Genomic DNA, 13,205 nt, shown 5'->3' on the forward strand with positions numbered 1-13,205 from the left:
AGATAGATAGATAGATAGATAGATAGATAGATAGATAGATAGATAGACAGACAGATTCTTTACTGAAACAAGTATTACACTAGTATTTACATGACTGCCTTTGATTTAAGATTTATCTGGTCATATTAGCTAAAATAAATACAAGACAAAACTTTCATCTCAATTTTTTCCAGAGGAGAAACAGAAAAAGTTTTCATCTTTTAGGATGTCATTTGAAATATATGCTCAATGGTACTATGACCTCATTAAGAAATATAAAAGTATATGCATGGAAGTACATAGAGAAAAGAGTAAAAGGAAATAAACTAATATAGTTACTGACTTTCCTTTCACACATTAACAGTGGTGATATTACAGGTGAATTTTATCTTTTCCATTTTTTTCCTATAGCAAACATGTATTATTTTATGATAATAAAAGCAAGAAAATTATTTAAGCCCAAACAGGAGTTATTTTGTAATATTAAAAACAATAAAGATTACTGAAACTCAACTATAATTCCTTAAATTTTCACCCTGAAGGTAAGTTTTTCCCCACTTAAGACATTCTTCTAGTAGATAACAGAGGTGTAGGCTTCACATACATACCTTGCTACATGGAGCAAACCAGTAAATGAGAGCCAGGAAGGGCAGTCCAATGGCAACAGCAAGGACCACAAGGAACTTGACCGCCATTGTCTGCTGTCGTAAACCAGAAAGATTCTCATACCAAATGGAGAGAAGTTGCTGTTGGCAGTTTGGATGAGCTACAAACTAGCAGGGAAGTGACAAAACATTTAAGTTTGATTAAAGAAAGGTTCAGCATAAATGATTTTCGTGTGTTCTAATAGTTCCATGCTTTTCAATGAAATATATTGTTAGAATTAAAGAACAAGGCCGGGCGTGGTGGCTCAAGCCTGTAATCCCAGCACTTTGGGAGGCCGAGACGGGCGGATCACGAGGTCAGGAGATCCAGACCATCCTGGCTAACACAGTGAAACCCCGTCTCTACTAAAAAACACAAAAAACTAGCCAGGCGAGGTGGCGGGCACCTGTAGTCCCAGCTACTCGGGAGGCTGAGGCAGGAGAATGGCGTAAACCTGGGAGGCGGAGTTTGCAGTGAGCTGAGATCCGGCCACTGCACTCCAGCCTGGGCGACAGAGCAAGACTCCGTCTCACAAAAAAAAAAAAAAAAAAAAAAAGAACATAAAACATCAAATTAACAGGCAACAAGCAAATGAGAAAAGGTTCTAATATGTTTTACATAAATTTGAAGATTCCAATTTATCAAGCTTTTCCTTTATAACAAACAAGCTTTCTTTCAAAGCACAGAAAAAATTTTAATAGAATATTATAAAAAGATTAATCCACTTTTTATGTACAGCTTTTATGATTATATAGTTTTTTCATCTAGAAAGAGATCATACTAACTCAGTTGCCTAAATACTTTTTTAAAAATACCACCTTTCCTGCATTGACCTACAATGTCACACAGTTAATAAATTCCCATTTGTATATGGGTCTGTTTCTGCACTGCCTATTTTATTCTATTGATCTCTCCTTTTATTCTTGTGCCAAAAACTCTTTCAATTAAGAAGACTTAAATTTTCAATATTTATTTTTTGAGGGAATCTTTAAATTCCCGTGTATTTATTTTTTACAACTGAAACATACATATGGCAGTTATTTAATATACAAAAAGCAATATCCCAAAATAAAAATTGGTAAAGATATTAAAAAGTTACAATATTTAATATTAATATAAAATATGACAAAGGGCGGGTTATATAAAAGAACTACAAGTGACTCTTAAGGGTGATTAACCTCAAAGATAGTTTGAGAGGTAGGTAGAAAATGGAGTTAAGTCTAAAACAAGACAGAATGTTTATCTACTCAGAATGGTAAAGTTGGATAAAACCCACTGTCGGTGGAAGAAATAAGCCCTATTACACACTGTTGGTGTTTATGGAAACTGGTACATCATTTTTGAAGGGAAACCTAGCAAATGTTTGGAAACCTAAAAATAAAAATTGACATATTAATTCCACATCTAAGAATTTTTGTTTACAAGTAAAAGTCATGCAAGTAAGCAAGCTTTATGAACAAATGTTTACTGTATAAAAAATAAATAAAAATCTAATAACAAAAATCTGAAAATTATAATAAACATCCCTAAATAGTAAACAGATGTGAATATAATGAGATAATAATACAACCTTTAAAAAGATAAAGTGGACATTTATTGACTGTTATGTAAAGTTGTCCAAGAAAGAAATTTGTGTATAGAAACATAACAATGGTTCATTATTCTCCATTCAGAACTGGAAAAATTGGGAGGAGACATGTTTATACTATTTGAAAACTTACCATAAGCATATGTTACTTTTATTAGAAAAACCTACCTTTAAAAACTATCTATCTATCTATCTATCTATCTATCTATCTATCTATCTATCTATCTATCTATCTATCTATCTATTTTGAGACAGAGTCTCGCTCTGTCACCCAGCCTGGAGTGCAGTGACATGATCTTGGCTCACTGCAACCTCTGCCTCCAGAGTTCAAGTGATCCTCCCATCTCAGCCTGCCTACTAGCTGAGACTACAGGTGCACGCCACCTCACCCAGCTAATTTTTGTAGTTTTAGTAGAGACGGGGTTTCACTACGTTGCCTAGGCTGGTCTCCAACTCCTGACCTCCAGTGAGGAGTAAGGTCACCTCGGCCTCCCAAAGTGCTGGGATTACAGGCATGAGCCACTGTGCCCGGGCAGCTTTTTAAAAGATACCTCACATAATCTAAGAGAGCAGAAATTGGGACCAATGCTTGAAGACAGAGACTAAAAATATTTCACAAATAAAAGTGTAGCTGGTGGAAAGTCTAATGCAGCAAAGAAGGAATTGAAGGCATTATTAGAAAACAGCAAGAAATGGGAAAATGGAATTGAGTCTCAAATAATGATGTTCCTGTCTTATAACAAATGTTTTAGAATTTGGATTCATAAAGTCATTGTTGTATCATTAGCCCAGTCAAAGAAAGTGGCAATCCCTGTAAGGTTCTACATAAATACGTCTAGAGTTTAAAGACGACTGGCATTTAGTGTAGGTAAAGTGCCTTACAACTAGTATAGATGCTTATGATTTGTTAGAGAATCTGCCTAGTGCAACTGTTAGAAAATCCTGGCCGGGCACTGTGGCTCACGCCTGTAATCCCAGCACTTTGGTAGGCTGAGGTGGGCGGAGCAGGCGGTCGGGAGTTGGAGACCAGCCTAGGCAACGTAGTGAAACCCCGTCTTTACTAAAAATACAAAAAATCAGCTGGGCACAGTGGCGGGCGCCTGTAGTCCCAGCTACTCAGGAGGCTGAGGCAGGAGAATGGCGTGAACCCAGAAGGCGGAGCTTAAGTGAGCCAAGATCGCACCACTGCACTCCAGCCCGGGCAACAGAGCGAGACTCCCTCTCAAAAAAAAAAAAAGAAAAAAGTAAATCCCAGCTCAATCTAAAAATATCAACCCTTTATCCTTATTTAGCACTAACAAGAACCAAAATAATGTAAATAGGCTTCATGCCTGACCTTACTTTTTTTACTTCATATTTAATGGCAAGTTTTAAACGGCTGAGATTTGGGCGACCGTGATCACCACTCTGGAGCGTTTCAACATCCCCATTCAGAATGGCCTCGACTTCTTCAGTGTTTCTGCACAGATCAAGGAGTCCAACAACAAAGTCTTTGCACTGCATTGACAGTTTTTTGTAGTCATTCTAAGAAAGACAAAGCAAAACAAAAGCAATAATGAAGAATAGCTCATTTTACTATGCTTCAGAGACTTGAAGGATTTTACACTTCAGGAGAAACATTCTACTTTTTTTTTTTTTTTTTTTTTTTTGAGACAGAGTCTCACTCTGTCACCCAGGCTGGAGTGCAGTGGTGTGATCTCCGCTCACTGCAAGCTCCGCCTCCCAGGTTCACACCATTCTCCTGCCTCAGCCTCCCAAGTAGCTGGGACTACAGGCACCCGCCACCACATCTGGCTAATTTTTGTGTTTTTAGTGGAGATGGGATTTCACCGTGTTAACCAGGATGGTCTCAATCTCCTGACCTCAAGATCCGCCCGCCTTGGCCTCCCAAAAGTGCTAGGATTACAGGTGTGAGCCACTGTGCCCGAGAAACATTCCATTTTTAGTTTTACTGTTCATTTATCATATTTCAATTGCAGTTTCTGCTGACCTCTAAAATATTTTAGCACATGAAGATTTTCTTCATACCCTCAAAAAGGAAATTTATCTAAAGCATAATCAAAGTTACTTAAAAAAGAGTATGCTGGCCAGATGTGGTGGCTCCTGCCTGTAATGACCTCACTTTGGGAGGCTGAAGTGGGCGGATCGCTTGAGCCCAGAAGTTGGAGACCAGCCTGAGCAACACGGCAAAACCCTGTCTCTAAGCATTAGTAGATATACCTAATGTAAATGATGAGTTAATTGGTGTAGCACACCAATATGGCACATGTATACATATGTAACAAACCTGCACGTTGTGCACATGTACCCTAGAACTTAAAGTATAATTTAAAAAAAAATACAGAAAAAATTAGCCAGGAGTGGTGGTGTGTGCCTGTAGTCCCAGCTACTCAGGAGGCTGAGATGGGAGGATCACCCGGGCAAGTTGAGGCTGCAGTGATCCATGATTGTGCCACTGCCGCTCCAGCCTGGGCAACAAAGGAGACCCTGTCTCAAAAACAAAACAAAACAAAAAAAAAAGAGTATGGTGTACCAAACTCACCTGTTGATTCAGAAGAAATAAAAAATAACCAACTTTTTCCACAGCGTGATCATAGGACCTTTGCATATATCATCTCCTTCATGGGCACAACTTCATCAGCTAGGCATGCAATATACATTTAATAGGTCTTTGGAAGACCTTGTAAACTGTGTTAGTAAACTTGAGAAGCATAGAACATTTGGAAAGTTTCCAGAGAAGAGCAAGTACATGTCTATTTAACAGATTTTAATTGAAGAACTTTATATGGCAGGCACAGCCTCAAAAGATGAAATCTAGACATAGAGTCTGCAATTTGAGACTCGTCTCTTTAGAGAAAAGAAAGTTTAATGAAACACTGTTGTAGTTTTGTAGTTTGTTGCTGATGACCTAATACTCTATCTGGAAGACTTAAATTGTGCAGGTCACATTCAGATTACCATAAACTCATGTCATGCTTCTATATGGCATCATTTTACGTCTTCATTCATGCCTTTCTAATATTTCCTCCCTCTATTTTCTTACACTAAGGCCACCTATAACCAAATGCTAATCAAGAAAGCCTATTAGCAGGGGTGTTCAATCTTTTGGCTTCCCTGGGCCACATTGGAAGAAGAATTGTCTTGGGCCACACTTAAAATACACTAACGCTAATGATAGCTGATGAACTTAAAAAAATTTCACAAAGAAATCTCACAATGTTTTTGTAAAATTTACAAATTTGTGTTGAGCTGCGTTCAAAACCATCCTGGGCCTCATGTTCAACCTACATGTCACTGGGGTGTGGGTTGGACAAGCTTGAGCTAGAGCTTGTTGTAATGCAGGTGGATGGTATTATCTCATTTAATCTTTACAATTGCTCAGGTTGAATTGTGTGTCCAAAATTATGCAGCTAGTAAGCACCAAAATCAAGCTTTAAACCTAAATCTTCTTGGCCCCAAGCCTTTTGCCTTTGGGATAATGCCACTTTATCTCTCTTATTTGTAGAGTGCTTTTCTACTTTGATTTTTGAAACAACTGAGGGGGCAAGCAGAGCAAATACTGTTACCATTTTGCACATGAAAAAGCTAAGGTTCTCACACAGCTTCAATGACAGACTTTTCTCTTAAACCCAGCACTGCAGATTTAAAGTTAATTGTCTCCTCTTCCTGAAACCAGGGCGTTATAGGATGAAAAGATTTCTTTGGAAAGATCCAGAGAAATGTATGTGATTCTGGATGTCAGTCAATAAGGCCATATTTGGAGGGTGTCTGCATGGAGAACAGCTTAATACTAGGTATGTGTAAGGTACCTACTTGGGCTCCTTTCTGTAAATCATGCCAAAAGTGAATATCAGTGCAGTTTAGTAACTGCTAAGCAGGCTACAATTTGCTAAAATGCAGGTCCAAAAAGATTCCAGAAAAGCAAATTAATAAAGCAAATTGTGTCTTACTTGAGAATGTTTAGCTGAGAATGGCTCAAACTACTTATAAACAGACGTCTAGGCAGATAGTATATAGAGTGTTACAAGGAAATGGCTTTGCCCATTTTATAAAATAGTCTGTTAGGGCCATGGGGACAAACTCTTAGACACGGAGGTACATATTTGTCCGTGTCCACTATACTACAGTAGTTATGACTTGGTAGCTTAGAGCTGAATATATGTAATCAAATCCCAACTCTTTTACTTATGAGCTATGTGACCTTTAATAAGTCAGAAGCAGTCTATCAGGTAGCGGTTCTTATTACTCTCATTTTACAGATAAGAACAGTGAGGTTTAGTGAGATTAAATAAGTATTAAAGAGATTATGCATGACAAGGACTTAGCGTGGTTGTGAGCATTTAGCAAGCATTCGATAAAGTGTAACTACTTTATTTTACATCATCAAAGAGAAGATCTGAAAACAGGCCATCTCTTGACATTCAAAACATACCATGGAGCTAAGATAAAATTTAATGCACCTGGCTTCTCTGCAATGTAGAGTTCAAGTATAGTGAATTCTTAGTCCTTTTAAAAGCAACAAAGTAATTGTCAAAATCAGTGCTCTCTAGAATTCTAAGAAAGCTCAGATATATTTAGATATTGGAAAAGAACGTATGATCTTACAAATGTAGGCAACACTTTTTTAAAGCAGAAACCACATGGACTGAAAAAGTAAAGTGCAAGAGTTTTGTGGTATTTAATACCTTAATCTATAAATTTTTGTCCAATTCATCACTAATTCCTAAGACATTTTCTTAAACAAAAATACCTATTGAAAAAGAGAGAGAGAAAGAAAATATAATTTCGGAAATATGCACTTTTTCTACTTGGGAAATCATTTACAAATATTTTCATATTTTAAGTTATTGACATTACTATTAATTCATATTTTAAGTAACTGACATGTAAGCTCACTCAAATACAATGTTGGTGGTAGTTCGTTAGCTAGAATGCAGCACTATGATGTTGGTTCCATGAGAGGCAAAGTGAAGCTAATGGGTTAACTTAATTCTGGGTCATGTCTTTGGATCACACACCTACACTGTACGTTCATTAATCAGATATGGGTGCTTGCCTATTAACCTTTGAAAAGTTGAAAAGAGATAACTCATAGTGGGCTAATGAAACACAGTTTGGAAACTACAAAAAAATACCCCTGTTAAAATGATCCTTTCGAAAGTTCCTCTTAGCTGGATTTTAAATAATAGATGTTATGATTTGTGATTTTAATCTCTGGCTCTTCTTTCTATATAAAGAATGAAGTTTACTTCATAGAAATTAACAGGGTAGAGAAAAATGTGTGCCTTGATTCTCAGTAATCTACTATGTGGGCTTTGGAGATGGCAGACCTGGGTTTGAAACTTACTAGCTATGTGACTTTAGATAAATGATTTAATCTCTTCAAGCTTCTAACCCTCATGTTTAAAAAGGGAATAATATCAGTACCCATGAATTAGGGTTGCTGTGAAGATTTTACAAGACAGTGAATGCCAACTTCCTGGCACAGGGTAGTGCAGATCAATGGTGATTATAATTATTACTGTCTTCATTATTTCACAAACAGTATCTAGCTCTTTGCAGTCCCCATCACAAAGCTATGCTATCAAATATCAAGTCATGTTGGAATTCCTGGATATTATCTGCAAACGTTGGAAATAAAACAATTATTCATGTATTTTCAAAACAAATATTTTATGCACAGCACTGTGATAGATACCACTCTCTTAGTAAGATAGGAGTTTGAAAAATGAGATTATATATGTGAAGAGTAAGCATATTAGTCCCTTCCTCTTTCTCAGTCAGCAACAGAGGCACTGACACTCAAGAACTACCTGAGACTGGATGATTTATAAAAAAGAGGTTTAATGGGCTCATGGTTCTATGGGCTATACAGGCTTCTGCTTCTGGAGAGGCCTCAGGAAACTTACAATCATGGCAGAAGGCAAAGGGGAAGCAAACACCTTCTCCACGTGGCAGCAGGAGAGAGACACAGTGAAGGAGGAAGTGCCACACACTTCACACACATCAAATTTCATGAGAACTCACTCACTAGCATGAGAATAGCATGAGGAAAATCCATCCCCATGATGTAGTCATCTCCCACCAGGCCCCTCCTCCAATTAGACATGAGATTTGGGCAGGGACACAACAAACCCAAACCATATCAGTAAGATGAGTGTATAATACTATGGTATGTACAGTGTTGCATTGGCCAGCCATGCTTCTTGGGACCAAGTGTAACTCTGGGGCTCTCTTGCTCCTCAGGATAAATGTCACCAGATGGCACACTGATCATGGAGCTCTGTGGTGATGATTAACAAGCATTTATAAAGCATCTACTATGTGGGATTCTGAGGATATAAAAGTTAATCAGGCACTATTCTATAGAAAAGGTAAAAAGAAATGGAATATAATTTCAAAACAAGAATTGGAGAAAAACATTTTCCTAGATATGTCAGGTTTTTTCTATTGATTGTTGCCATCAGCAGTGGCTGCTTAGTTACTATAGTGTTTGGTTATATACACTTAGTATAATGTCTGACTAGCTTTCACTCTTCCCTTTGCATAAGAATTTTCAGGTCCCATTGAAGCTACGAAGCTTGGAGAGCAGCGATGAAGGTAAACAGTTTCAGGGGCTGGGGTTGCTCATCAAGCAAACTGTTGCACTTACCTCCCCCCCTAACTGTTGACTTGTCACAGACCTACAGTCCTATGAGAATGAGATTTTCTCTGCCCATCTGTTTCAAACAGTAGGACATTCAAAGACAAGAACACACATACACACACACACCCATATCACTTTACTGCATTTATTTGTTTATGTTTCTGCCTCTCTTGAATAGACTCAATATCCTTCAAGACAAGAATTATATCTTACTCATCTTTGAATCCTCCCAACCTAGCATGGGGTGAGGTACATAGTAGGTAATCAACACATTTTGCTAATCGATGTAACGAAAGGAACATAGCTGAGTAGAAAGCATAACTGGATTTGAATTTCTGTCCTGCCACTTCAATAACTATATGACCTTGAAAAGGTTATTTCATTTGCTGGCCTTCTCCTAATTTCACATCATTATGGACAACTTAAATTTTGCTACAGCATAGAGTGTAAATAACAGAATAATTCATAAAGCTCAGCTAAGGTACACTTTCTTCTTCCTCTTTGGTCGGGATCCAAGCCCTGTTTTTCTGGAGCTGTGATTCTGCCTTGCAGACTATTTTGCATGTGACACCCTTTGTCACCCTGTTAAGGTCTGATAACAGTCACATCACCTTTGTCCCAACAGAAAGTATTTTTGGAAGCAGCCATTTTCTTGGAGGATAGTTATCTTTGAAACAATGCCAGGCATTTTTTGAATATTATACACATAGCAACGGTTTAAAAACAGACACGGCAGGCATTTCTCTACCCTTCCTCTTTCTCAGAGTCAGCAGCAGAGGCATCTGGAGGGCCATGTGCACATCCGTGCGCAGACCTCTAGGAAGATGTAAAGGAGCTGGAAGACCTCCAGAAAAGCTCTCTATCCAGACTGACAGAGAAGAGGACGATTCCTGCTGTATAAAAGAGGGGATTTTTTTCCCTTTTTAATTTTTATTTTAAGTTCTGGGATACATGTGCAGAACGTACAGGTTTGTTACATAGGTATATCTGTGCCATGGTGGTTTGCTGCACCTACCCACCTGTCATCTAGGTTTTAAGCCCCGCATGCATTAGGTATTTGTCCTAATGCTCTCCCTCCCATTGTCCCCCACCCTCTGACAAGCCCCCAAAGAGAGGATTTTTAAGGGGAATAAAAGGAAACATTGTGTGTCACTACAAAGACACAAACCTAAAAGGTAAATAGGTTCAAAAAAAGAGGGAATTAGAGACGTAAGTCATAGATACCTACTGAGAACTAAAAAGAAATTAAGAACGCTGGGGAATGTATTTGTGGACAAGACTATCCCTGGTATTGATCTCTTTGTCTTTTAAGTCTGTTGTCCCTTATTTGAATGAAAACTCAAGTCAAGGAGAGAAACCAAGAGTTGTTGCTGTCCTTCTCTGGTATCAAAACCAGTCAAAGTTTTGGGTTTTCTGTTTTTTACTGACTTTGTGTGTGTTGCCAAAATTGTCTTAACCCAATTTTAAGCTTAAGATGGCTGAGGTCTCATGCTACCAAAACCTAAAACTATTTATAAAGATTCAGTGTAAAAATTGAATTTGAATAGGTAAAAATATTGTATTTCCCCCAGTTTCTTTTAAAACCTGCAACTCCCCAACATCTCTTGGTTTTCTTGTTTCTGTGGCTCCATCTAATTGTTAGATTTCTCTGCTGAGGTCTGGTGTCATCTCTGCTTGGAACCAGCTCTACATGTGGTGATATGAGTAACAAAACACTTAGGCTTAGAAGGTTCAAGGCACAGGATAAAACTGCCTCAGAAACCCAGTAACATCTCCCATGGTCTCTTTTGTTAATGGACTATGGGTTATTGTAGTAGGGGACAATTTGGAAGGTGCTTAGAAAAGCAAGCTATATATTGGAGCTTATAAAATCTTTATGAAAAGTCTCATTCTCTGACTGTCATAAAATCGATGAATCGTCTTCAAACAGAGGTACATGAATACTTTCCAAGGGGCTGTAGGATATGGACAAATTTTAGGGAATCAATTTGCAGATCTTCCACTTTCCTAAAATGGATTTCCTTGAAAATGCGTCTTTTGCTCACCCACCCACCCACCCATGTAGCAAACAAGAGAGTCCCCCTTTTATGTATCCAGGTACTATAAACCCTGAAAGGCTGTCTGTATTTCCCTGGATAAATACACACTTCTGCTGAAGATGAAGCTTAGTGATAGAAATGCAGCACCTTGGCTCATGTTGGGATGTTCTGATTTCAGATGGCGAGTGCAGAGTGAAGACAGAAACAAAGGCCATTTTTTATGACTTTTCCCCTTCATTTGCCAACAATTGTCAAAGAATGAACACTTCTTGAGTGAGAGTACAGAAAGAGTTAGGCAAAGACAGCATCAGTAGGGAATACCGAATACTAAACAATGCTTTGTCAAGTATTGAAATGTAAATGATTCCTTATATTATTCTTAATATCTTTCAGATGTATCATTAGCTAGAAAAGAAAAGTATCTCAAACAGGTAAGGCAGAAAAGCTTAGTGAGAGTGATTCTTTTAAATGTGACTTGGAATGGTTTACAGAATTCAAAATTTTTACAGGAAAATGGTCAAAACCCATGGATGAAAATTTATGTGATTTCTTTCTGATTTAGAATTTTAATCCAGTAAGATTGTTATACAATCATATCTAGAAATATTTATTCCTACTATTTATCCTCTTTTAATTTTATTCCATAAAATCTTTAATAATTTATATATCCTATTAACAAAGACTAAAATAACATACTGGCTGCCACACCAACTAATTTTTAGCTACATATACATAAATATATATAAATTGTGTATATATACATATTTTATATTGTGAATATATATACATACACATTTTTCTTTTCTTAAATATATAGCAAAAGCATGAACATGATTAATACCACTAAAAAATACGTCCAATAAGAATTGTGTCACATAGTTAAAATTTATTTTTCAAAAATTTTTTTTTTTTGAGACAGAGTCTCATTCTGTCACCCAGACTGGAGTGCAATGGCATGATATTAGTTCACTGCAACCTCCGCCTCCCAGGTTCAAGCGATTATCCTGCCTCAGCCTCCTGTGTAGCTGGGATTACAGGTGCGCGCCTCCATGCCCAGCTAATTTTTTTGTATTTTTAGTAGAGACGGGTTTCACCATGTTGGTCAGGCTGGTCTCAAACTCCTGTCCTCGGTGATCAGCCCGCCTCAGCCTCCCAAAGTGCAGGGATTATAGGCATGAGCCACTGCGCTTGGCCCATATTAATTAATTTTAACAACTGGGTTTATTTTTGTAGTTTTTGATCTAATATGCTAATAATAGATACAATGACAACTCTTTCCAGAGTTTTTTCAATATCCAGAGCCTTTTAGCAAGAGGAAATGAAACAAATTCTAAAATTTCATATATATGTGTGTTATATGTATTTTATTTATATATGATATATGTGTTGGTATCTACATAAAGTGATTTTAAGAGACTTTACAATAATAAAAAGCTATGATATGAGGAATCACATTTGTGAAGGAAATTGGACTGAAAATATAACCTCAGGAGTAAAAGGAAAGATGCAGCTATTCTGAACATTAAAGATGTTGTTCGCTTAGTTGATGGTGGGCATGAAATCATTGTAACATTTAGAGTCCTTTGCATGTATCTTAAGGAGAACTGAAGAGTTCTATTCTTAAATGGCAATATGTATGCCATGCAGAAATCATATCCCTTAAAAACATTTATACTTACAGAAGACAAAAAAATATATATTAATTTTAAACTGTGCAAATGAACACATGAACACAGTTTTTCAAACATCTTTCAGATGGAAAGGGAGCAAAATACATACATACATAGCTACCTACCATGAACAGGGAGGATCTCCTGTGGCCAATGCAATCTCTCAGGTCCCTGTGAGGCTGACCAGGCCTAAGCTATCCAGCCTCAGTGACATTTATTTCCTGAGACTCTAAGGGAGTTGACTATTTAAAAAGATTAAAAAGAAAAAAAAAAAAAAAAAAAGACCGAAAGGGTATGTGCTGGCATGTTTGTAGTGTATTGGTGTTTATTTCTTGACGGCCAAAATTAGGAATGATTTTTAAAGCTTCCTTCATTTTATATTATTATTTTCTAACATAGCGATATATTATTTAAAGTAAGAAAAAAGAAGTTATTTTTAAGGGCAGAAGCAGCAGACTCAGCAGCAAACTTCACCTCAGAGACATCAACTTCTCTATTCCTATAAGGTCCCACCCTGCTGTAAACTGAGGCTGGGATGCTGGGACAAGAGTTAGTGTCGCAGTAGCCATGGGTGCTGGGGGAATGTGATTTCCCTGTGAGTTTACACACGAAGGCAAGGGAGGCTCAGCCTTGTATGT

General features: G+C 37.4%; 1 protein-coding gene across 2 annotated transcripts in view; it reads right to left on the minus strand.

The window, feature by feature from the left end:
- TRPC6 (transient receptor potential cation channel subfamily C member 6) overlaps positions 1-13,205 on the minus strand; it is a 132,596-nt gene that overhangs the window by 37,767 nt on the left and 81,624 nt on the right. For both annotated transcript variants that reach the window (XR_002730880.2, XM_023208106.2), the window contains exons 3-4: positions 3,554-3,736; positions 588-752 (exon numbers count right to left, since the gene is read on the minus strand). Coding sequence is in view for 1 of the 2 variants with exons in the window: in XM_023208106.2 (XP_023063874.2) it covers positions 588-752; positions 3,554-3,736 (348 nt within the window). In the remaining variant the exon portion in view is untranslated. The remainder of the gene's footprint in view (positions 1-587; positions 753-3,553; positions 3,737-13,205) is intronic.

This window comes from Piliocolobus tephrosceles, chromosome 13, assembly GCF_002776525.5.
Source record: "Piliocolobus tephrosceles isolate RC106 chromosome 13, ASM277652v3, whole genome shotgun sequence".
NCBI classification, from domain to species: domain Eukaryota; kingdom Metazoa; phylum Chordata; class Mammalia; order Primates; family Cercopithecidae; genus Piliocolobus; species Piliocolobus tephrosceles.